The 27133-nt window shown below is 35.9% G+C and overlaps 2 protein-coding genes across 22 annotated transcripts; both read right to left on the bottom strand.

The window, feature by feature from the left end:
- Window positions 1-6526: 6526 nt before the first annotated feature.
- On the bottom strand, window positions 6527-14075 carry LOC121977470 (UBP1-associated protein 2C-like). Of its 4 annotated transcripts, XR_006110868.1 has the most exons (3): window positions 12664-14075; window positions 6984-7132; window positions 6527-6875 (listed from the first exon to the last, which is right to left on the bottom strand). XR_006110868.1 is itself a non-coding variant. In XM_042530032.1 (2 exons), the coding sequence occupies exon 1, from the start codon at window positions 13970-13972 to the stop codon at window positions 12665-12667; it is 1308 nt and encodes a 435-aa protein (XP_042385966.1). In that variant the 5' UTR covers window positions 13973-14075; the 3' UTR covers window positions 6527-7194; window position 12664. The 4 variants fall into 4 exon arrangements, 3 of the variants coding, with proteins under 3 accessions (XP_042385966.1, XP_042385972.1, XP_042385963.1); XM_042530032.1 differs by having other exon boundaries at window positions 6527-7194; XM_042530038.1 differs by lacking the exons at window positions 6527-6875; window positions 6984-7132 and adding an exon at window positions 7201-7810.
- Window positions 14076-15221: 1146 nt separating this feature from the next.
- LOC121977395 (membrane-bound transcription factor site-2 protease homolog) lies at window positions 15222-26520 on the bottom strand. Of its 18 annotated transcripts, none has more exons than XR_006110812.1 (14): window positions 26098-26519; window positions 25700-25988; window positions 25468-25533; window positions 22917-22983; window positions 22170-22274; window positions 21994-22094; window positions 18925-19072; window positions 18604-18684; window positions 18088-18528; window positions 17335-17661; window positions 16456-16800; window positions 16089-16306; window positions 15905-16008; window positions 15222-15367 (listed from the first exon to the last, which is right to left on the bottom strand). XR_006110812.1 is itself a non-coding variant. In XM_042530007.1 (12 exons), exons 2-11 carry the CDS (start codon window positions 25786-25788, stop codon window positions 16630-16632), a joined length of 1596 nt encoding a protein of 531 aa, XP_042385941.1. In that variant the 5' UTR covers window positions 25789-25988; window positions 26098-26520; the 3' UTR covers window positions 15753-16306; window positions 16605-16629. The 18 variants fall into 18 exon arrangements, 2 of the variants coding, with proteins under 2 accessions (XP_042385941.1, XP_042385919.1); XR_006110815.1 differs by lacking the exon at window positions 15222-15367 and adding an exon at window positions 15753-15831; XR_006110843.1 differs by lacking the exon at window positions 15222-15367 and having other exon boundaries at window positions 15753-16008; window positions 16089-16151; window positions 16259-16306.
- Window positions 26521-27133: the final 613 nt, after the last annotated feature.

The following is a 27133-nucleotide window of genomic DNA, read 5'->3' as shown; positions in this document are numbered from 1 at the left end:
AGAAAGACATAGCCTGAGAGCAGTGATGAGCTGATAAGAGGGTGGCAGCAGTGGGGGATCCAGACAAAATTTTAGAGGGGTGCTCAAAGAAGACATCTTCTATGAGAATTTTTAAAGAGATAACACCAAAAATAAAAAATTGCATCTTTTGATATACTGTACTTTAACCATGAAATTTTTTTAAATCAAGCAACTTGAAAACTTCTATGCTCTTTACTAAATTGTCTTGGGGATAACTATGACCAAATGGTTGACAAGGTCCTCTAATCAAATATTCTCATCGAATCTGATCTCTAATAGAAACATCAAATTCATTAATTGGTTTGCGTAGCTCTGGGTCACTAACAACATCATCCGGGTTGAATTCAACGCGAGAATATTTTTTCTTACTATTTTCTTCCATGGAATTCTTAGAAGACTCAATACTTCATTTTAAAAATTTCTCCATAACATATGTTAATTTCTCAAAATTATTAATTTATACAATCAACATAACAATTAAAGTATTACCAAGAATAAATCATGAAATTAGAAATTAGATGAAATAAGGAACAAGATTCACCTAAAATTGAAGAGATTTTACTTGTTGTGGAGGATCACCGGTGTCGACAGTGGCAGCGGCGTCGACGGAACAGGCGAACCGCGAACAGTAGTGGTGTCACTGGCATGAGGTGTCGACGAAGTGAAGAGGCGACAAAGATGAGGGCAATGGTTTGAGGAGACCGAAGAGGAGGAAATAATGAGATCTCTTAATGGAGATGGGATCCTCTGTCCCACTTTCTTCATGTCCTCGTGTCCCATTCACTGATCGAATGGATCATATTAGATCATGTCAGATCTCAAGGATGCATGATCTGATGTAGTCCGTCCGATAGTGAATGAGACACGGAGACATAAGGAAAGTGAGACAGAGGATCCCATCTCCTCTTAGTGTGATTAGGGTTTTTAGTTTGAAAAAGAAATAGTTGACTTAGAAAAAGAAGGTTCAGCTGCTGAAAAAGTTGTTGGAAAAAGGATCAGGAGCGAGAAAGAAAGAAAGAAAACAAAAGCCGCTGCCAAAAGTTAAGGAATGAGAAAGAAAGAAAATGATTGTCGGCACGAAAAAGTTCGTGAATGAGTAAGGAAAGGGAAAAGTGTTTTAATGACACTTTTGAGAAACAGTCCATTAAATTTAAAAAATCAAAACTATACCCTTTATTTGTTAATCATAATTATATTATTATTGTTTGTTTCCAGAAGCAAGGGGGTGCTTCCGCACCCCCTCGCGCCCCCTTGCATCCACCGTTGGGTGGCAGAATAACTCTTGATAAGGATCATCTTGTGGCAAAAGGTAATGCACTCATCCTAGATACCTCTCCACACCTGTCCCAAAGCATTTAGAAGGAAGATAAATTACAATGACCAAACAACATCTCTTTAGATGGAAGAAATTTTATTTTCTAAAAAATTATTCCTCCAAGATTTGATCCTTATTCTCTTATAACAATCTATCATCCAAATACCAACTCAACTATGCATATAAATCTTTCGTCAATGATATGTCTTAAAAAACACAACCTTCAAACGTGAAACGACTCCCTATGTTTAGATAAGGTGAGGAAAAGTTCATTAACAGAAAGGAAAGGGAGGAAAATGAAGGGAACGGAAAGTAAAGTATTTAGAGCATCCACAGTCATGGATACCCTCAAGGAGATCCTTCAATGCCACATCAACGTCATGTCAAAAGTAAAAACTCATCCATTTCTCTCCACTATAAAAAAAAACTTCTCAACAACTTCTTCGTAGGATCCCACATTTTTTCATTATATATATTTCTTATCTCTCCTTTATATTTTACCATATATATAATTAAACTTTTATAAAATATAAATTTATAAATTGCTAACACCCGGAATAACATTAATAATTAAAAAATACATAAATATTACCATCCATCAAATAAAAAAATATAAATTATAATAATACATAAATAATAAACTTAAACACATCTACTCCAAATCATATTTCGTTTTAATTTTTTCAACCATTTTCTCATGTATCCGAAGTTGTCTTGGTATCATCCCACTAGTATCCTTCATAAGAATTTCATAATCCTTTTGAAAGATTTCAACTTTTTGCAAAGCAATTTTTTCCATTTGATATTCTTTAATATCTTGTCATTCTTTGTTGAAAATTTATTCTATTGTATCGTACTCTCTGACTTTATATTTGCTCTTCATCTTCGCTACCTTTTGCCTTATCGAACGAATGTGGACTTCAGAGTCATCTATATCAACACTCGTATCTAGATTTGCATTTGATGTTGAAATGCCCCCGCCTCCTGATTTGGATGTCCTTGCTTTCTTGTTAGAGGAATGAGCAACTGATTGTGAAACATATTTCTTGTTAGGACCTTTGTGCCCGCTAGAGGGGGTGAATAGCGGCTCGTCGCGCTTGCGTCGGTTTGCTTCGTCTTGATAATGTGCAGCGGAATACAAAGACACAAACACTCACAACGCTAACAACTATAATTTACTTGGTATCCACCTCAAGATGAGATGACTAATCCAAGGATCCACACACGACACACTATCTCCACTATGAAACACTCCTTCTCGGTCGCAGCCGGAGGCGGAGAAGCCTCGTACAAACTCACACAAAAATACAAGAAGAAGGAATACAAATACACGTAAGGACACTCTCTTCTTGCTTACTTGTGTTTGTTGTTGCCTCTTGAACCTTGAGAGAACATTCCCAAAAGCCTTCAAGAACAGGCGGTGAAGATCGGAGAAGCTTGCTGTGAATCGCAGAGAAATCGCAGGAAGAAGAACGCAAAAATTCTACGGAGAAAACCAACAGCTATATCCTGTGCTCCCAATCGATCCAAATCATCCTCAATCGATTGCCACGTCAGCACTGCTCCATCTCAGCCGTCCATCACTCGTTTCCTGTGCAACGATCACTTCCGAATCGATCGACCGATCGATTGGGACTGCCTGAATCGATCGCCCGATCGATTGGGACTGCTTGAATCGATCGCCCGATCGATTCAGAGCCTTTCTGTGCTCTCGCGTCCGCGCGAGAACTTCTGCTGCACAATCGATCGACCGATCGATTGGCAACTCTCAATCGATTGCCCGATCGATTGGGAAAGCCTCTGTGCTCGCGATTTCACGTCCCAATCGATCGACCGATCGATTGGACCTTCCCATAATCGCAACACACTCCAATCGATCGACTGAACGATTGGCCCCTGGTTCAATCGATCGCCCGATCGATTGACCAGCCTGGACTTGACTCAAACTCAAGTCCAAAATCTCCAACCCAACTCCTGGTCAACTGTGATCTGTTGGGTCTCCATGCCTGGCATTTAGCCACACCCGACCAACCTCGAACTAGTCTTCTAGCTTCCTCCATAAGCCTTGCATCTCTCAGATATCTCTCATCATTCACACCTTGCCTTCAGGAGCTTCTTTCGGCCTCATCCTAGTTGTCGGATTATACCACCACACTAGGACTTATCTTGCCAAGACCACATGCTTGGACTTACAACCTTTGCCAAGATCACACTTGGACTTTCTAATTGTTTGGCTCCTCACCAAGACTTTCTCCTTTGCCAAGATCATACTTGGACTTATCTTGCCAAGACCACATGCTTGGACTTACAACCTGTGCCAAGATCACACATGGACTTCCCAATTGCCTGGCTCCTCACCAGGACTTTCTCCCTTACCAAGATCACACTTGGACTTTCCAAATGTCTGGCTCCTCACTAGGACTTTCTCCTTTGCCTAACCTCCAGTTAGGACTTCCACCACTGTCTAACCTCCAGTTAGGACTTCATCACTGCCTAACCTCCAGTTAGGACTTCCAGACGCCTAACCTCCAGTTAGGACTTCCAGACGCCTAACCTCCAGTTAGGACTTACATACGTCTAACCTTCAGTTAAGACTTACTCAGTCAAGTCTCCTGTCATCCCTGACCTATTTGACTTGTATTCTCATCAACCTGGTGAACCCTTTAACCATCTCCATAACCGGACGATTGCTCCAGCAATCTCCTTATATTGTCAATCTCCTTCTATTGTCAAACATCAACACTCAAATCCTGACTCAGGCTTGACTTAACGCAAGCTTAGTCAAACTGGTCAACCTTGACCTAGGAAAATTACCCCAACATTTCTTACTCTATGAAAATTCTCAACACATGCATATACTTGAAATCCTTATTTTTATTGTTGGCTTTTAACATATTTAGTGCATTCTCCAACACATTCTCGTCACTCCATCCGCTTTGACGATGATTATACAAATTATTATAGGTTGTAGAAAATTCATTTACCATCAACACAAACTTATAGTAATGTGATTTTAACACCTGATAGCTTCTTTTCATAGTTCCAATGAGTCGATGCTTGTTGTAGCAATCAGCTATACGGTTCCAAAAAGCTTGATCCTTCTGGTCATTACCATTGGCTGCGTCGGTGCTGAGACCAAAATCTTCATTTCATATCATCTTTCTCCGGTTTAACTTCATGCTCTTATTGTGATAAGTGCGGTGGCTGCTGAAATGTTGGAACAAGCAATGGTATTAAAGGTTCTTTGTTGCTAATAGATGGGTCGATAGTAGCCCTTCTTGCTTCATTCGAAAACATGACTGATGGTTGAGGAGGTGAAAATATGAAAGACAGAGAACGCATCCCAAATTGGTTGTTCATGGTTGACCAATCTTGACATGAATACATACCAAATGGAGTTTGGGCGGCGTTACTATGAAAGGGAAGAGAAAAATTTTGAGAACTCTTGAAATTTAGGAAAATTAAAAGACCTTATGAAATATATGAAATATTTTAAAAATTTGGACGGTATTACGTGTGAGAGAAAAATTAAGGATATTGGGCATCATGATTTAGAGGAATGCAGGTATTTTAAGAAGATGTATTTTCTTTCGCATTTAAAGAATTCAAAAAATTTGTAAAAAAAATATTGAAATTTTCATCCATCTCGAATACAAATAGAGAATAAAAGGATGAAAGACAAAGTGAAAAAATGAATGAAAAAAATAAAAATTTGTGATGTATTTATAATTTTTTTAATTAAAAAAATTGAGCGTTAAACAACGGCTATCAAATTAGCCGTTGTTTAACGTCTATCTTCAACGTTTAATTTCTTCTTCAACCAACTGTGTGTGTGTTTTTAATAACAAATATTAAAAAAATACTGACGACGGAATAGCTCCCCGTTTGCGGAGTCGCTTAGTCATTTGAGGGGCGAACCTCACTCCCATAGTGGGAGGAGCTCGCACTAGAGATGCTCTTAATTTTCCTTTATTTAAGAGAGAGAAAAAGTTATAATACTTTGTTTAGGAGGAAAGGGAATAAAGGTTAAACATATAAAATTATAAAATTATCCCATGAATAAATTATAATAAATTTATTTTAGAATAAATTAAATTATTAAAAATAATAGTAATGATATTAATAATAATAATATAAAAATATATATAATAAAAAAGTTTTTTAAAAAATTTATAATTTTAGAATAAATTTATATATCTCATTTAAATTAGAAAATAATTGAAATAATTAATTAATTAAAGTTATAATTAAAAACCTAACTTTGCCCTACTCTCCTCTCCCCTCACACATGGCACACTCCTATCACTTGCGCGATCCACTCATTGTCTGTTCTCCTCTTCCCCATCGAGTAGAGAACAGTTATCGTCGATGTCTCCTTGCCACCGACACCACCTCCTCGAGCACGCTCTCACCACCATGTGTCTACTCCACTATTGTTGCCCCCCTCTTCTCCATTAAGCAGTAGGAGAACAATAGACGATGGTATCTCCTCATCGTCGACACCGCCTCCTCGAGCACGCTCTCACCGATACACATCACCTCCGTTGTTGATGCTCGTCAAGAGAGCCTTGGTCATTTCGTCCTCAAGCTCTAGCAGAGGATTATATTTTAAAAAAATATATTATTTACGTTTTCCCTTTCCTCCCTTTCACTTCAATTTGAGATATAAAAAATTCAACCTTTTTCCCCTCGCAAGGTTAAGACTTACCCTCCCTACTTTCATCTGCTTAACTCACTCCTTCCTAGATGAGATTAAAAGTTCCCCTTCCCCTTTCCTCCCTTGCCCAAATAGAGGGTGATGGTAATAGAATTTAATAAAAATAAAAGGAAAAGAGGACTAATAGAGGGTGAGGGTAATAGAATTTAATAAAAAAATAAAAGAAAAAGAGGGCTCCGAAGGCATGTTACAGATCAACATAGTTATATCTTTCCAATAGCCTTAAACACTGAAACGTAGTTAGAACAAAGGGAAAACATTAGGAACTCAAACTCTCATTGGAAGAGACAGCAAATGATGGAAGAATAATCACATGAAAATGGAAAGAAAATTAGATGAATTGCAAAATAACTGAGCAATCTGTTGAAGTATTGATAGATAATTTAGTCTGTGAAAAAAGGTTAAAAAAAAAATCAATCAATCATACCAGTGGATATCATCAAACAATAGGCTTAAAATGCGAGGAGAGAAAATAAACTAACAGATTAGCTTTTATTGATATCGTAGGATTCAAAAGTCTCATGCACCACAAATATTAAACACTTAAATATATTACCAACTAAATTGCAATTTTAGAAAAATTTTCCTCAAGAAAAAATTATTTTGCAGTTCGCACAAAATAATAAAATCATAATGGTCTACAACAGTGAGTTCCAAACAATTTTGGATATCGTAGCTTGTCCAAAACAACTCTTTATTTTTCCGCAAGAGTTTGATAGTGCAAGCTAGAGGGCTTATTCCGCTTCTACATCTTAGTTGTGTGAAACACTGCAAGATCCTGGTCTCCTGGCTGAATAATAACTAGCATCTTGTTTGCCGATCCTGATATTTACTCAGTTTAATATTAGTTAAATTCAGATAAAGGGCGGAAAGCAACAAAATGCAGTAAAACAGTAAAGTGGTGATCAGAAGAAAGGTCAATTAATTTACCAGAATACCTGTCAGAAAACACATTTCAGAGGTTGTTGGGCTCCTTGCTGAACTGCACCTTGGCAGTGCCCTTATCAAATTGCTTCAGAGAGCATTGTTCTTCACAAGCTCCCAAAAGAGCAGCGGGGCCGGGAATAGAAGCCATCCTACTGCAAACAAAGGTTTATCCAATCCTTGATGTTTACTTGGCTATGGTTAAATTCACATCATTCTGGGAGACAATGGATTATAAATGAACTGTTAATCATAAAATTCGCCGGATACTTTACATCTCATTCTGAATCAATGCAATTCTATTATATGGTGTTATTGGTTCACATGAAAATCAGTTGAAACGTACTATCATCTAGGCGTTAAATATATTAGATATCGCCACTGTTCTTGGAAGACAACCAGCATGATAAACAATACACAATCATATGCTGTAGTTTTAATATATCGCAACTTAAAAGGATGTTCATTAAAGAAGAGCGTCATCTTCACCTCTTAGATTTGCTTTTTATTTTTTCAAGGCATGATTTCACATACAACAAAAAAAAATAATCAAAATTTCACTTTTCATCATTTTAGTTACTAATGTCCTTCATAATTGCAGAAAAGAATGGGGTATGTGTCTATTAGCAGCAGTGCATTCCTAACATCAATACATTAACATGGTTCATTCCCAAAATTTTGATGTGGAAAAGCATAAAAGACTTGGAGGAAAAAATTTAGCCTGTACACGAATTGGCAGATAGATAAAGAATTTGCACACTCAAAACCCACTTTTGTAGTCTCCACATGCATGTAACAACGAGCGCATAGACACATCCTATAAAACGGGTCCACTGTTGCAAAGGTTAGGAAACTTTAGAAGTCAACAAAAAGGAGTTACAGCTGCTACGATTACAAGTGATAAGATCAATTTTACAAACCAACTCAAAATCCAAGCAAAAAAAACTACTAAACCTCTACTTGCATGAATTCAATTACAAGTGATAAGATGTTAGGTGAACCTAGTGTATTGGCCATCTAAAACACAAACAAAACAAAAAAGGGAAGAACAATAGCAGAACTTCCAAGGCACAAAAATAATGAAAGGAGCATGCCATGAAGCAAGAAACAATTGTAATCACCGAATATAACACTCTTGCGGTTCATTAATATTTCATAACAGCATATCTAATGTTAAAAAATCCAAAGAAGATGACCACTATCATGTCTCAATACAATAAGCACGAAAGCAAAGTGCTAATAATTTAAAAAATCTAAAACGTTATGAATGTCACCATATATAGAATAATGACATATCCAAACCAAAATAACTAAAAAGCCTAAAACATCTTGAATTTCACCACATATAGAATAAATGACAATCCAAACTAAAAATGAAAATGACAAGTACAATCATGGGTGTAGCATCTGTAAACTGAAAATTTGTGAATAAATAAATACAAAAATGAGTGGATAAAATGGAAAATATTTCCAGTTTGGCACAGGTGCAGCTTATGATACTGTCCACTGAGCAACATGTAGAACAAGGTCAGGATTAGAAACATTAGGAGGCCAGGGCACGAACCATGAAGGTTCCATACCCCACGTCAGGTGGTGAGGGGAGAAGGGAGACTAGAATAGCATGCAACTCGAGGATTCTTGCAAAAGAATGATAAAGCTTGAGTAAGGCCACGAGGCTTCAGTGAGTTTAGCAGAGAGCAAAAGACGAGGCCAAAACCGTCTGCCACATTAGGGTACTGTTATGTCTATGGATTTGAAAAGGTAAGCAAATTCTTCTCAGCTCTGTCCTCCTAGCCAATGCCAGTGGCATGCCTTGTCCATGAATTTGAAAAGGTAAGCCGATTCTTCTAAGCTCCATCATCCTAACCAATGCCAGTGGCAAGTGTCCATGTGCTGGCACATCGGCACAATTTCATTACGACCAAGGATTGAGTTGCCCTGGCTCGGAAATATATTTTGAACAACAGTGCAGCATACAAACATCAAAACTGACTTTGTAAACATTTCAAACCAGCATCTTGCAACTAATTTTCATAAAACCAGCTATTTTCAGTACTCAGGAAGCAAATTAGAAAGTAGCCAAAGAAACAGGAAAAAATAAACAAAAACAGAATCTAAGTGTGGACATACTGCAAGAAGAAAGAGTATGATAAAGAAGCATTTCTAGGAGATGAGCCAAGGAAATGGTTCCAATATATATATATATATATAAAGCGAGCACCAAAGATTAAAATTCAAGAACAAGCATCAAGTTCCATTCTAAGTAAACATAGTCGGAATACAAAGATAATTATAGAACTTCAACATTCATAGAGCTTAGTATTATATCCTTAGCTAGATCTATTATATCTCAATAGTTAACATTCTGAAAACAAAGAGCATTCCAGAGCAGAGGAGCAGAGAAGCCACAAAACTTTGAAACCATGCATCAAAGCAGACAACAAATCTGAATTCAGCACAACCATTCAAATCAATGCTCCAAGTTGCCATACACCTGACGACACATCCATCAAAAAACATATTCATCAAACAGCAGCAATATCAGAAAAATTTAAGTTTCACAAACAATATTTGGCAACACAACAAGCAAATATTCAAACCACTGGCTTCTCAGAACTAGAATTCATAACATAAAGTTCATTCCATGTTTATGAACAGATATGTTTATGAACAACCAAAAATCAAAGAACAACATCCAGAATCACATGTGATAAATGAACAGATGTTTATGAACCTCATTGACATGATATTAATATATGAAAGACATCACTGAACCAAATTAAATGAATATAACTTCAGATAAAAGTGATGCATAGACAAAGAATCAGATGTTCAACAACCCAAAGAGTCAAAGACATACAAACAAATGTAGTAATAATTCCAAATAAAACCACCAGAACACAAGGAAAACACAGAAGTAAAACACTAAAACGCCAAAGAAATTCTTCCAGAATCACATGCATAAAAATGAAGAAATATGTTTATGAACCTTTTTAGTCGACATGATGTTCAAATACCATAAAATCACTGAAAAAGCTGTGCATAGAGGACTTAAATGTACAAAATAAATAAATAAATTCCATTGTAAAATTCAGATACTATACATATTAAGAAGTTGGGGAGGTTTCCACCCTATGGATTAAAACATAATAGGATTAAAAAAAAAAATTGTGCTAACATGAGAATGCTATTAGATCCCAGAATCTAATATGAATAGACAGGGAGCAAGGGAAGTAAAAATTCAGAAAATTATGCCCAAAAATCAATTCAAAAAAGCAGAAGAAAAATACAAATGCTGAAAGTAAACAAATTTGTATGAAGCAAAAACCGAAAAGTCGAGCAAGTAGATTTCATAATACATTGAACTCGAAATATGAAACAAGCAAAACAAATAGTTATTAGGATATGTCGACAGCTAAAATAAAACTAGTCAAGCAAGCAGATCCGAAGTAGTTAGATGAAATTTTATAAAGAAAGATAGAGAAGTCTTGATTGCAGATGATATGACAAAAAATGGTTGATGCCTTGATGGAACTGTTATAGACATTTTAATGTTGTTTATCAATGTTATATGTGTCACCCAAGCCTGCATACATGCGACAAGGTCCATACATCTCAGTGCTCGATCAGTGCTTAGATTCATGCCAAGTGACTTTTTAATACATTTTTATTGTATTTACATATTGTCTATTAAGACTAACCAAAGAAGGCAAAGTCCTGCTACAGGCAATACAACAGATACCAACAAAATGTAAAATGAATAAATAAGAGAAAGCAAGCAGCAAGTGTAGAGAAAATGATAAACCAACCAAACTGCACTAAACCAATATTAACTGAAAATTTTGATTTTTAGTATATCAGTCTGCTTATTGTCCAGATACTAGGTAAATTTATGGAATTCATTTTGGTTTCAAATTGAACTTGTACCAACACTTAAACATGAAACAAAGTGTTAAGGTTTTTATAACGTTATATATGTATATATAGACAAACAACTGTGGTAATTAATATGGTTTTCTTATCTTAATTTACTTTTTATGTTCCATGATCAACATTAACCTTAAATTACAATAACTTTTATCATGAAACACAATAATATTGTTATTTGGAAACTAGTTTCTAATTGGTTTTTGATTAATCTATATTTATTTATTTAAGTAATGGTTTCAAACCAAACAAAAACCAAACTCAAAATTAATTCAGTTCAGTTTCAGTTTGGATTTTTGAAATTGAAATATTTGGATTTACTATCGGTTTTCATCATTATATTGAAAAACTAAACAAAACCCACACCTAGCAGAAAAGCTAAGAACTTTTGTGGTTTGGCTAGGATACATTTACAATCATATATACAATAGGCATCCTAATATGATCGCTACTCACACCATCACATCTTTTTCTACTGATCAAACATTCTGCACTGGCCAGCTTAGCAAACCAACACCACAATAAGAACAAATGGGATAGATCTTATTCTTTAACTCATATGAAGAAATTTATCCATATATAGAATATCAGTGACAATGACAAGACAAACAAAACTGACCATTAACAATGACAAACTAATCAAGATGGAAGTAGACATGCCTACTTTTTTAACCAAGCACACAGAGACAAAATCTAACTTAAAATGAACAATAAAAACAAAAAAAAAAAACAAAGGTAATTAGCAAAATCATGAAACTATAAAAAAAATGTGGTTAGAATTAAATATGAATCTAGAAGGAAAAGAGCCATTTTAGGGCAATTCATGAAAAATCAACCAAGTCAATAACTCAACGAACATTCCCATCAATGAAAAAATAATGATCAACTTTAGAAAAAGGATTAAAGCATTCATGATGCATGCTATTCATATAGTATGTTGCAAAGTATAAAATTACAACATTTGGAAAACAAAGAAACATGTTACCTAGTACATAATCTCATTGAAATACGAATTAAGGACAGAACCAATGACTTAACTAGGTGGTTAACAATATCTTAGATACAAAATTAAAATACAACTTGGAATTATAAAAACCCATTTACAACTCTAACTGAATCTCAAATCCAATAGTAGCAACCAAACCATCATAAGAATAATTAAAAATAAATCACTCCACAACATGATCTAGACAAGCAAACAAATAGCATGCAAGATAAAATGTGTACGCCTTAAGCTTTATCCAGACTGAAAGACAAAGAGTAAAGAAATGTAATTGCTTTCATTTGTTTGAGATGCCTGTAACATAAGAGTAATGATATAATGGAATCTTAATTCCATTTCCTTTTCCACCCTATAGTCCATTCTTCTCCTTCCATGTCCATTATTTATTAATTAACAAATAAGTCGTTGAATCAACATAAATTTTATTTGTTCATCAAAAACTAAATGCATGATTATGCTACTTAGTTAACTAGATGCATTCAATGTACGATTTTTGAAGCAAGCACCCTCAATCTCTTAACTTCTGTTGTGTGGGTCTTTAGCAAGTTAGGCTTACTTAGCAACTTTCGGGGATAAATTGTCTAAATATTGCACGAGTGGTACTAAAATCAAGTCCATGATAATAGGGTTAGTAATACCAGGAACAATAGCAGAAGACAAGGACTGTGAATAATAAAAATAGCAAACAAAAGGATGAAATCAAAGTAAATTAAAGAAGACAATAAACTAAAGGTGGTGTTAGAGGCAATATATTACCTTAATAGTAATGTGGGGCATTTGGATAAACCCCTCCACCAGGATGCCTCTGCCCAGGAGATGAACCTGTTGGCTGCTGATTCTGGCTCTGGTATGCTGACGATGATAGGTTATAGAGTCCACCATCAGGATAACCACCAGAAGGTGTTCCACCAGAGTTTGGTGGCACACGATATGAACCTATACCATAACCTCCATAACCACCAGAGCCAGGAGCACCATACTGAGAAGATGACCCAAGAGGACCACCCAAACCTCCACCATAACCTCCACTTCCATGCGAGGAAGGCATCTGATTTCCAACTGACAGCCCTGGAACGACTGCACCGATTGATGTTGGCAAAGATGAGTTCAAATTATGAGGGAGACTCAGTCCAGCAGCAACAGGCAGCGCACTACCAGAGTACCCAGCATATGAACCATAACGGCCACCAGTGCCAGCATATTGGCTTGTGAGCGAACTTTGCGCACCCGATCCAAGCCCATCCGGACCAACGTCAGCACCAGTACCCAAAGGCTGGCCTGGCATCCCACCAACAGCTGCAACACCTGGGGCTGAGGCACCTGGTTTCCCTTTCTTCCCCTCAATAGCGAGCTTGCAGACCAAGTTATGCCCATCAACATTTTTGTTAGGCTCCAAAAGAGAATTCCTTGCTCCATCTGCCGTCTTGTAAACAAAAAGCGCAAAGCCCTTGAATTTCCCAGTCATCTTGTCAAACCCTAATGGCCCCTCCTCGATCTCTCCATATTGGGAAAAATGAGCGAGCAAGCGATCTGAGGGCATTTCAACAGGAACGTTCGCCACGTAGATCTTGCGAAGAGAGACGTCAACAGAAGTAGCGGCACCGGATCCCGTATTCCCAGCAGAAGCGAGCTGGGTGACGGTCATTCGGCCGTCAATTTTCTTCGAGGGCTCCTTGAGGGCGAGAAGAGCACCATCAACGTGACGGAAGGTGATGAATCCATAGCCCCTGCTCTTCCCACTGACTCTATCGACTATGACAGCGGCCTCCTCGATCTCGCCGTAGGCGGAGAAGAGGGAGCGGACAACTTCAGTGGTGGTATCCAGGCCGAGGCCGCGGGTGAAGAGTTTGCGCTGGCTTTGGTCGCGGTCGGCGATTGTGCGCACATCGGCAAGGACCCCGGGTTCACCACGGCACACAGCGGCAGCGACGATGTCACGGAGCTGTTCTAGAGAGAAGGCGTCGATGATCTTACGGCCGTCGTCGTGAGAGAGATCCGCTAGAGGGATTGTGGTAGCGAGGTTGCCATTCTCGTCGGCCTTGCGCTTCTTGGAGGAAGGATCCATGGTTCAATCGCCTCGCTTGGGAGCGGCGCAAAACCCTAACTCCAGAGTAGAACAAGAGGGATTATAATGCAAAGAGGCGTTAAAAATACCTTGCGTTGAATATGCTGAGGATTGAAGGCTTTAATATTTTGCAACGCAGATGGAACCACAAAAAATATCAAGGTTCTCGTTTTTTTTTATTAATTATAATGCAGATTTTTCAAAAAAAAATTGCTTTTAACATCTTAATAACAACTTTATTTACTTTCTCTTTCATGTATAACTACCAGAAAAATATAAAATCTTTTAATAAATTAAATAAATATATTTTATCGATAAAAAATTAGTTTTTATAAAATTGAATACAAAATTCCAGAAATTAGATATTATTATACAAACTCAATAAAATTTATAATTTTTATACATTTTATAAATTAGATTTAAATTAATAAAAAATAATTTTTTTATTATATCTTTAATATACATATAAATGTTATTGAAATATTTATATTAATTTCAAGACTAATATTTATTTATAAAACCAACACAATATACAAAACTTGTTTATACCAATTAACATATTAATCTATTAATATTTTAATATTTCTATTAATTAATTTTAGTAGTACACGATATATTAGACTAATTAAAAGAGTAAATTAAGCGATGTCATGTTGCAACCTAATTTATCTTAAATTTTTTCATGACTATATTTTACCCAATATCAATAATGTATGTATTTCGACAAGCAAAAATTCTGTAAAATCATATCAAATTTAAAAATTAATTTGATTTAAAATATACAATTCAATTAAATTGAATAAAAATATTAATTTAATTATTTTTTATTTAAAAATATAATTAATTAAATAAAATTTAAATTTAATAAATTTATTTTTAAATTTTAGATAATTCAGTTAAAAATCGAAAATCAAATTAATCAATATTTAATTAATTCAATTTATTCAAATTTAATAAGAAAATTTGATTAATTTAATTATTTTTTAAAAAAAATCAATTTATTTATTTTTTAAATTATTCAATTTAATTTTAACCAAATACTCACATAAAAAAACTTTTATAAAATCGAATATCAGAATTAATAACTTCATAGAATGAAAGACCACGTCTTCATTTAAACTATGACCATTCAAGCAGCAAACTCTTTAGCCTGTACACCGTGTATGGGTATATATATATATATATATATATATATATAAAAAGAGAGAGACGATTCGAAAGATATCCAACCCAATCCTACAAAAATTTTCCAACAAACAAGATAAATTAAAAAAAAAACAAATGGATCCTAACAGACGATCACACGTCACAAGTGTTTTTAAACTCTCCTGCTGTAATAGGCATTGGGTGAGATTTGGAGTCCACATCTTTTACCATCGCACCTTAGCCATGGGACTATAAAAATACTTTGTTAGAGAAAAGAGTAATATAACTCAGTCCTACTAATAAAAAACTTCTATAGAATCGAACAAATAATCTCAAAATTAATCAATTCAAACAACTGAATACCTAATACTAACTAAAAAAACAAACGAAGTAAAAATGAAAGACCACGTCTTCATTATACTAGGATAGTTCAAGCAGGAAACTCTTGATATATATAAACCTGAAGATGTCCGATCCAATCCTACAAAAATTTCCCAATAACCATCGGGATAAATTTAAAAAATAAATATGGACAGTCAAACGTCACAAGTTTTTCAAACTCCTGAATGTAATAGGCCTTGGGTGAGATTTGGAATCCATCTCTCCTTAGCCATGAGGCTATAAAAATACTTTGTTGGAGAAAAAGGAAATATCGCTAATCCCAAACAGTCCAATATCACCAGCCCCATGATAAAATATGGATAGATAACTCACTGGAATATTTTAAGGAATTTACGTCTAGAACAATTTAAATTGACCTTATTCATACAATCCACTAGAACTCACCATGAATCATCATTGCTGGAAGCTCCTCTAACCTTGTCTCCAATTCGTCTTCTCACCTGATGCTATCGTCCCCATGGACATCCTAATCTTTACAGTGGGAATGCCTGAGCATGGAAGAAGCAGATTCGGTAGCTGTTAATAAATCAGATGTCACAGAGCACTGATGTAAGAGCTCATGAACAACCTCTTAAAAGTATGAACATTTCTCTTCTGATGATCAAATTGGAACTGTATTCTGATTCTGATTCTGACACCATATAAAGAATTCAAGTAAGCCTGAAGACGATGAATAAATCCTTCAGATGCCAAATTTCATTACTGATTTGTGATGAACCGGAGGTGCCTGTCTCTAACCTTGATGGTAACAAGATCGAAGCTGTTGGCTTAATGAATTAGCCGAAGCTGCCAAATAAAACAAAAAGGTATAATGATATCAGTGTATTGACAGAGCCAGAAAAAGCTAGGGCACGCTCAAAACTTTGATTCGAGGGAAACTGTATCCAAAGTAGATTGCATTATAAGAATACCAAAACCTTTGGAGGTACACTTACTGAAAGCCTTATGTTCTTGAGGTGGAGTCTTCATTATATTGGCATCATCACACTGAATTTTAACTTGCCCATATTCCAAAAATAGGTTCCCACACATAATTGAGCCCATAATTGCTAATTTAGTCTTTGATAAACACATTGATACTTACAGAATAGACAAGTTGTGAATAAATGCTATTCGCGGGCTACTATCATGAAGTAGAGTAGTCGGGAAAAGGAAATGATGGACAAGATTGTTCCTCCGACAAGGCAAAACCGCAAGAATCTAAGTCGTGGCCTTCGTTTAAGAAAGGTGAAATAGCAAAGAGCAATTTCTAAGATAGATTCACCATCCAGAAAGAATACCTACAAAAGATAGCAATTTCAAACAGGAGATCAAAGATAAAATACAGTATTTGCAGACAATAGAAATTACAAATGTTTTTTGTTAAAGCATCTGAGTTGATATTACTAAGTGCTCAGAAAGAGTAAAGAAGAATTAAATATTTCTCAAATGCAATATATGGAAACTCTTAGTTCAACTAAAAGAGATCTCCAGAACATTAAACCAAAAATTATCTTACACAGAGCTAATAGAGATCAAGAGTCAAGAGCACCAAGATTTATATACACAATGCTAAATCGTTGGGCAACCTCTTCATTACAGAATAAATGTCTGAAAATTGTCAAAATGTCTACAGAAGATAGATATCTGAAAGAATATGACCATTGCCGCCAGTTATCTAATCTTATTTGATACAATTGCCCATATAAATGGAAATTTATAGAAAATATTCTGGAAGACAAAAAAAAATAGCCAAAAGGTAAAGTAGGAAGGAAACTCAATATCAAATATCAAGAAACAGAACATCAAGAGAGAATTGGTTAAGTATCACTCACCGGTAAGCTATTAACTAAAGCCAATGAAGCAGAAATGCGAAAACAACAAGCTAGAAACTTTTCAAGCACATCTGGCATATGTGCCATGTAAGCGGTAAATATCCATCGGGGCTGATATGCAGACAAATGAATCGAGTGTGCCAAGGAAAGGGCATCACCAATAAATACAAAAGTTCCTCCACAAAACGTTGAATCAAAACCCAAATTCTCACTATACGTTGACGCATTACTTCTGTAATCAGAGCACTGTGAAGAATAAGGGCTTGAATATGCAACTTCAACCCATGACATGCCTGGAATCTGAACAGGTGTCATGCAAGTTTCATTCTGTAGAAATTAACCATATCAGTCTGAAGTAAAGTAGTAAACAAACTATTGAACTAAGATCAAAACATCTTTCAGCCAAATGAAGGTAATATGACGCTTTCTGCTACAAAGATGACTCAATAATTGGAGATAAGTGAGTAAAACCAGTTATTTAATGAATCAGGTTATGCAATGTAACAATTTATAAGTGTGATTGCATGAACAATGTTTGATCCAAAAGAAAAACATAATGATTGATTCAGTGTACCTAATGAACAAGAATGCAATGGTCTCACCTAGTATATATGGACTGTAACAATTTACTGCGTGAGGCAAGATTAAGAGGTTATTCAACTATATTTTTTACAGATATCTACAGCATTATAAGATGAATCTAGAGTTCATACAGGTCTACAGCATAAATGAACACAGGAAAGAATTTCATACCTCCAAACAATCACAAACTCTTCCAATACTTCCATTGAAATTAGAGTCACTCCAACTCCAACATTTTTTACACTTCACCACATCTCTAGCAATCAAACAATGTTTACTTTCTGATTTATTCATCTCATCTCTAATATTATCAAATACTGGTCTTGAATTGTTGCAAGGCCAGTAGACAAAATCAGCCAACTCATCCCCACATGAAGTGCTGCTTGCTTTGATCCAATTATCAGGAACACAGTATCCTTTAATATGAGAAAGAGCTTCAAAGGTTTGAATACCTTTTGTTACAGAAGGTTCAGGAAGCATTTGCGAGTCATAATTGGCCATGATATTGATCCATTCATGAGGGCTTTTTATATTTGATCCATCGACTGACACAATAACATCGTAAGGAGATAAATACCCATATAAGGGAGATACTTTAGGCACCGCTAATACCTGCTCAATACTTAAAAATTAAAAAGGAAGATCAGATGATTCATAATCACACTGTGGAATTTCATAAACACTTACAACAGGACCTTGACCATATAGGTAAAAGGGATGCAAGATCACTGGAAGTGAGATCAATGTCAAGAAACATGCTGCAGAAAACTGAAAGATGAAGGTGTATTAGCACAAGTGGTTTGTAGTACATAGCAATAAAGACATTCTCTAGAAAGCCCCCAATATATAAATTTGTATATAGATAACTTGCAAGATGTCACAATATATATCTTGAAACTCAATTGATCTAACTAACTTAAACCAGTAGAAAAATCCCGAATTTACTTCTATATAGCCCAAAAAAAAGTGCACACTCTTACTGGAAACTTAAATTGACATATAGCTTACTGTGATATTATGCCATATGCCAGCGCAGTATATCCGTAGGGCAGAAGATTGAGGCAAACTTTGCAACCAATCATAGTCGAATGCAACCAAGGCTCCAGGGAAACAGATGGCTAGAAATACTGCAATATACTCAATTCGCAGGCCTTCACTGTCATCATAGTAATAAACTCGGTGTAGAACTAAATAAAAAATTCAACATGAACTTCTATTGATATCTTATTTACCATACATGGGAATCTATAGAGCTTGTAATATTTGTAATTTAAATATGTTACATGGTGTTTCTTGAATCTCTTTAAGATCCATGTTAAGATTTGCATATGTTAACCTTTTCCTTCACAGTCTGGCGCTTGCATTGATGATTTTTTAATTAAATTGAACTAAATTGAATACAAGATAACCATATGAAATGTCCACAGAAAATCCTAAACAAATTTAATGGAGACCAAATGCAACAATCACAGGCCATGGCTCCCAAGTTCCCAACCATTTAGGGTCAGCCATACGATATTATCCACCTCTGGACTCTTCAACATTTAAAAAACTTAATTCTTTCACATCACTTCTAATTATATAATGTTGAATTGTAAGATTCATGCCCAGGAATTCTGACACAATCTATGTAATGCTGAACATATCCCTCAAATTTATTTTTATGAGCTGAAGACAGACAATGGATGTGAATAAAATAAACTTGACGCTTATGTTAAGGGAAGAAATTTTAAAATTTTAGATATTTTAAATAAAACTAAATTACAAACATAGAATGCTGTTGGAATGATAAGAAAAGAAGTGAATAAACTGTTGGAGCAATTGGTGTACCCTTAGGTTTTGATATTTTGGCAAAGGGTTTAAGTTAGAATTTGCATTTGTATTTGATATGCGCTATTGAGTGTGTAGGTGACAGATGCAAAGGAAAGTCCAAGTGTGATCTTGACAAAGATGAAGTCCAATCATGGGAGTCTTGGCGGTGTAAGTTCAAGCTTGAGGCTTGACTGTGTAAGTCCAAGTGTGACTTGACAAGGTGAAGACCTGGAGCGAGTGGCTCTTGGCAAGGATGAAGTCCCGGAGTGAGAAGCTCTTAGCAAGTGAAGTTTCGAGAGCGAGGAGCTTCTTGGCAAGGATGAAGACCGAGAGGTAAGGAGCCTCTTGGCAAAGGAAGACCCGACAACAAGAACAAGACCGAAAAAACTCTTGAAGGCAAGACATGAAGGATGGAGAAGCATCCGAATGATGCAAGGCTGATGGATGAGGCTAAAAGGCAAGTCAAGGTTATGCGGACAAGGACAAGTGCATGAGTAATTGTACTCGGGGATAAAACCCTAAGTTAAGGTTTACCAATCGACCGATATATATTCGACTGGTGGTTGAGAACCAGCAAACCCAGAATGAAATTTCAAGATTTGTGGGGTTATGATTCGACTAGTGCAATTGACTGGGCAGTCAATTGAAAGTGAACAGAAACAGCCCGTGTGATCAGTCGACTGGAATCGAGCCGTTAGCTTGTAACGGTCGAATTCCACATAGGCTAGTTGATTGGTAAGTATGTCAATTGATTGGTGGCGAAAACACAGCTTAAGTGTTTCCTCCCAAACTCTATATAATGGCACTCAGATAGGCTAACTTTGGTGACCAAATTAGAGGTGGTTAACCCCTAATAGAGCCTCCAAGCTCAGAGCAATCCAAGAGTTCTTGATCGAGTTTGTGGTCAGCTTTCTCCATTGACAAGGAGGATTGAGCTAACCGAAGTTCCGGGGACTAATTCACCGGCGGATTGAGGGATCGCCCATCCTACGAACAGTCGCGGAATAGGAGCATCATCTTCAAACCACGTAAACAAACGTGTTAGGATTTGTTTTCTTTCTTCTTGTCTCTAGAGTTAGCTTTCATATTTGGTTGTGTATTTCCGCTGCGCTAAGTATAGGAAAGCAAATGAAGTGAGTGTTCAGCCGATGATCAAGGCCCCAACATAAACCACTGAGATGGATGGAGAAGAAATTCATGAAAGAGTCTTAGACATCTGGGATCTATTATTCAACAAGGAGATATTGATGAATACATCAGTAATATGAAAAGGAAAAAGTTGTTAACATTGAAACAAGCTTTTGAAGTCATCTGTGATCACCTACTGACAATTTAGACAAAAAGAAAACTTTTATAAGATTGTGTTATAATTATCAATACTTTATGAGACAAAGTGTTGGATAAGAAGGAAAGAACATGTATAATAAATTTCTAAGACGAGAGTGCAATGGCCCATATTCAGATTGCCCAGAAGCAGTTAGGATATAAGACAGGACAATAAAAGTAGATACAAGAAAAGATAAAATGAAAATATTATTATCTGATAGAAATTAGATGTAACTTCAATATAATTAAATTGTAAAAAATCCAAAAATGTATTAAGATGGTATGAATATGTTCATAGACAACAAACAGATTCTATAATTTCATAAGATGAACCAACTAGAAGATGAGAGGAATATAGTGATCAGAAAAGTCATTCTATTTATCATATTTACAAGTGATTAAAAAAGCTAAATATGTGATACAGTCTTGCAAAAAATTCAATGATGAGATCAATTTTAACCAACAACCCCCTAACGAGTCAAAATTCATGGCTTGTTATAATGGAGTTTCTTTTGTCTCTTCACCTTCACACTAACTTTAATAAAATCAACTCGTGTAATGGAATTTAAAGATCATCCTTGAACATGTTTGTATTGTGATTACCTATTTTTCCATCATTTTATCATCTGCCACAGCTACATCTAACTCAGCATTCAGAGTAAATTATGAAATTCATCATAAACTATTATTCCAACAAAATGATTATAAAATAAGTTACTTTGAACATAAATGGTGGTATCTTGCAAATCGGGCAACTGCTGATCAACAAATATAGGTTGTGTTTGACTAGCTTAGCTATCATAAAAACATAATCTTAAACTTTAAATGTGCTCTAAAGGCCAATACTCTATAATTGCAGCTGCGTAAATGGAGTAATGAACAATGAGTAGCACCAAGTAACATTGTTGAAATGTCAATAAAATGTCACTTGATACTGACCTTGCAGCAGCAATTCCATGTCCAAATTCATGAACACCAACTGACAACATTGTTGAAATGATCATAGAGCTAGCATCAAGGATTGATACACTCCGAGGAAACTACATTCATATATATTTTTAACAATTATTCATCTATCCATTTGCTAGGAAATTTTTTATCAAAGTAACACTAACCAAAAAAGTGGTTCCAAACAACCATCTCTGTAAAAGACCATTAACTCCAGAACCAGAAGTCCTTAGAGGAAGAGTGAGAGCATCGGTTGAATCCCACAAAAGCATCTGGTCATACAAGAACAGATATATGAAATGTCAAATAGCCAATATGTGATAATGAGAGAATAATGAAATAAAAAAAATCAAAAAAAAATCTGATGATACAAATTAAGAATGAATCCAAATGAACAACATAGTAATTGCAAAAGGAACAAAACATCTGACAAGCAACAAATATAAAACAATAGAAGCAAGATCAAATAAGATAGGAAGTTCAAATAATCGTTCTTGGATATGCTAGACTTTAGTGGAAACCTTAAAATCTAAATCTCTAACTGTTAACCTTGTGCATCCTATTAATAGTGTGATGGACTCTAGAGCTTACCAAATCAGTTGTAGTTATCATCCATTCTACTGCTGTCTATAGTAGTAGGATTTCAACTATTAAGATGTAGGATAAAAAAAGTAGCAATTCCAAGGACTACAGTGACATAAATAATTTGATAGAAAGCAGGCAATTTAAGATTTATAAGTTTCTTATAAGGCCAACCTCCTAAGATCTCATATCACTAAAATCTTAATAATCTGTAATGACACCCCAACTGTAGAAGATTAAAACATACGGATCCATTGCAAATAACATCTCCATATAACAGATAACACCCGCACTTTTACGTTCATTTTAGAAAAATATGGAACTTTACTGACCAATGAAACTCCAGTCAGAGTGACCAAACTGAAAGCAGCGCCCACTGTAAACCACATCTTTATGAATCTGTACAACCATAAATTAGCATTAGAATCTAGAACCGGAGATTTGGCATTGATGAAAAATCAAACTGTTTAGGAGAAAAACTAGTCAGCATGTTACAATGTACTATAACAGCAAAAACATCCCATTCAATAACTGTTAAAAAAACCAACTCTTCTTTAGATTATTAACGCGATTATTCTCAGTTCCATTAATTAAGAACAATAAATCGGAAAGAAACAAAAATCTGACGAAGTCAACCATCGGCTCGATTAGAGTCGGCCCTAGGCCAGGGCTATTAGGGCTCCTGTCCAAGGCCCAAAAATACTCAGGACCCATTTTTAATATATATATATATATATAAACATTTTTTTTCTAAAATCAACTTTTTCTCTTTTCCTGGCCGAAGCCCTTCTCTCTCGCTCTCGCTCTCGCGATTCTCTTCGCCAAAGACCTCCTGTCGCCCCTTGCCGAAGCGGCAAAGCCCCAGCTCTCTCGCCCTCGTGATTCTCCTTGCTGAAGCCCTCCCTCGCCGCGCCTTCCCTCCCTCACAACGACAACTACAAGCCCTCTCTCAAAGGCACCCTACATCGGTGAGACAAGACTCTCTCTTTTGTTGTTGATTTTCCCCGCTGTGCCCGACCCTCCCTCGCCACGACGAAGCTCCCTTGTCGTTGTTGGTAACGCTCATGCTTTTTATTTTCTTGTTAATCATGTTTTGTTTCTACACAAATTGGTAGTTTTTGTTCCACTCATTTTTAGGTCTTAATTGGCCCTTTTCTTTCAATTGGTCACTTTGAGCGATCAATTTTCGCCATATTAATCCAGTTATTGCATCAATTTTTACTATTCTTTTTCCATCGTTTGTCTTATTGTTGCTCCAAATTAGGGATTTGGTTGCAGTGTTTGAGTAAATAATATTACGTAAGAACTCTAACGCCTTTCCAATTACTTATTTTGATCTGGGATATGACATCTGAGTACTTTCAATTTTTAAAAAATTGCATTTTAGAAAATTATTCGAGGCCTTTGCTTGCGTGCTTTGAACTTCAGATCCTGTGCTGCCTAGTGTTATTGCTACTTAGTTAATGTCTGTAATTTGAGGGAATTATAGGTTCAGTATTTTTTTAGATCAGAGAGTGTGCAGTAGTTCATTTAGATGAATATATAAAAAGAGAGAAAGAGATTGGATGTGGAATGTAATTCAAAAGCTGTGGTCTATAGATTCATCTCATAATTTTCAACCAACTCCAACTACTCTCACCTGTAAGCTACTAAATATTTGATGAAGGTCACAATGTGGAGTTGTCGCATATGTATCATGCAAGCCTTTTGACATTGTTTGCGTTTGATCTTTATTGTTTCTGGTGTGAATTGTTCGATTTTGCTAATTTTCATAACAGAACTCCGTGTCAACAGAATACTGTCCTGTTCACTTCTAACGGGGAATTAATTTGCTATGGTAGCAATTTTATTTACCTATTACGGGTTGTTGCCTCATCTAAACATTATTAATTTTGGATCAATACTGCAATTCTTTACTCTTATGTTAGTTAGACCTTTGTGATGTCGTTAACATCATCTTGTCTGGTGGTTTTGTTAATTCTGAAGCCAAATATTCTGCTTGATCATGTTAGATCACAAATCTTTAATCTATATAAGCAGAAGATCTATGATTAGTTACTCACTTATTTCAACACCATATTGAGATCGTGCAACTCAAATTTGATTTTATGGTAAATGAGTGCCATTTGGTGGCACTTATCCTTTTGTAGGATATGATATGTGGCAAGTATATACATTAATTGGGCCGAATAATAAAATGCTTTTGAGTTAAAAGAAAGTTTTAAGTAGCTTTCATTCTTTCGTGTTTCATTTACATCACGTCCTTATTTGTTTACATTTGAATCCATGAGTTGTTTCAATTGATTAGTTGAAGTTGGAACTTGAAACCAGTGTTATGAAGGAATTGGTGACGCAACTCTTTCAGACTATCCTTTTTTTTTTCTTCTTTGACCCAAGGAAAAAAAGGTAAATGATTTGAACTGAGACTGATAAAAATTGAATACAAATTTTTCTCTCCGTTAGTGTTCTTTTACTAAGAATTCAAGTAATTGTTTTTTTTGTAAATACCTCTTGCATTCTGAATAAAATTGATTACAAATAAAATTATTATTCTTGGATAATCTAATAGTGTAGGAATGGAAAAAGAATTTATATCCATAGTTTTGGAATTGGTGCTTCGTTCTTCATTTCTATGTTAGAATGGTAGAAATTTATACATAAATAAAAAAGGAACAACCATCTTATGTAAAAAATCATCTTACAACTAAAAAGTTTCCTTATCCCATTTCACGAAACAAAATTTTATAGATTAAAATAATTATTATTTAGAGGCCTTTAAACAACAAGGATCAGCTCAGGGTTCGATACTCCAGTAATCAGCTCATACGACCGTGAGAGGAAAACAAAGTCGAAACTCAGACATGACTAACAAATCAATCATACCTAGAGTACCGACGACCAAGAGAAAACAATGCCTCATTGAATGTATGAATCTTGAAATCGCAATACCTAGATACCATGGACAAGTAATACGTCATAAGGTAAAGCACATGTCACAGAGCACTAAACAAATTGTTCTAGAAAAAAAAAAGTACTAGGAAATATATTAACAAGGCAAGAAACAACTGACGCACGCGTAGCAAACCGAAGGCGAGACAAAAAAGAGTGACTATACCAGCAGGAGACGCCGCTGCGGGTAGAGCTGCTATGAAGAGGAAGGACGGTCTGTGGCCGACCTCGCCTCCTGGGCCGATTGATGGCCATAAATATTATCAGGCGAAGCAGCAGAGAGGACGGGGAAAGGTCGCCACAGTCGTCGCCGGATTGGATGCCGCCGCTGTGAGACCTTCGAGTGTCAACTGTCACATCGATGATTCAAGTCTCGAACCATCCCTTTTAACGGGCCAGACAAATTGGGCCGGGCTTAGTACTTGTCTCCGAGATAGAGTGAAAGATTTGGACAGCTTCATCAAAAAATCATTAAATTGACCCCGGGAGGGAGACAGCTTCATCCAAGCAAACAAAATTCAGATTTGCAACTAACTGATATGAGAAGTTTTCAACCACTATTACCTAATCCAGGGAGGGAGACGGCTGGAGGTGAGGGAAGTCGGAGGGAGGCGGCTGGAGGTCGCAGGAGGGAGGTTGGCGCGATGCTGGAGGCCACTGGAGGTCGGCGACACAGCAGGGAGGGAGACGACGTTGGAGGAGGAGGCCGCGGGAGGGAGGCGGCTGGAGGTGAGGGAAGTCGTTGGAGGCCCCTGGAGGTCGGCGACGCAGCAGGGAGGGAGACGACGTTCCGCGGGAGGGATGTCGCCGCGGAAGGTCGGCGATGCTGGAGGGACACAACGTCGGAGGGAGGTGCCGCAGGCGAGGCGACGGTGGAGGTAGCTGGAGGGAGGCTAGGGCTTTTTCTCGTCGAGAGAGGCTTGGGCTTTAAAAATGGGTACAGAAGATCCGCCCTCGATAAACCTCATACGCAAAGTTATTTGGCCACCGTTTGCTTTAAAACAAAAAACCTTAAAACAGCATCTTAACATGACACACATTAAAATAAATCGATTTAAATTAATTAAAAATATTATATATAAAAAAATTATATTAAAAGTATTTTTATCAACTTAATTAAAATCATTTAATTAAGTTGAGCCTTAGAGTGGTAAAATTATTTTATGTGATTTAAAAATCACAGGTTCAAGTCTTTGAAAACAATCACTTGTAAAACAAGAATACTATGTATAACTAGGAAGGTAAATAAGTCAAGCTGAGTCGAATTTTAAAATATTTAAATTTATTTAATAAAATAATCGAATCAAGTCGAAATGAGTTTAAAATGAACTAAGACTTTTAAATGATTGATCAAGCTTGGCTTGATTTATTTTTTTATGAACTTGAGTTTGTTTGAAGTTTGGCTTGAACTTGATTCGTTTAGATATTATCAAGCTCTCAATTCAAATTTGACTTGAGTTTGGTTCAAACTTGCTCATTTAGATATTATCGAACTCTTAATTCAAGCTTGTTTAATTGTTCGATTGAAAATTGAGTTGGTTAATTCAAACTTATTTGTTAAATTTTATTTTTATTTTATTATTTATTTAATATATTAATA

Source organism: Zingiber officinale, chromosome 1B, assembly GCF_018446385.1.
Source record: "Zingiber officinale cultivar Zhangliang chromosome 1B, Zo_v1.1, whole genome shotgun sequence".
NCBI lineage: Eukaryota > Viridiplantae > Streptophyta > Magnoliopsida > Zingiberales > Zingiberaceae > Zingiber > Zingiber officinale.
Note: the sequence above shows the minus strand (reverse complement) of the source record. Positions and strands in the feature narration are given on the sequence as shown.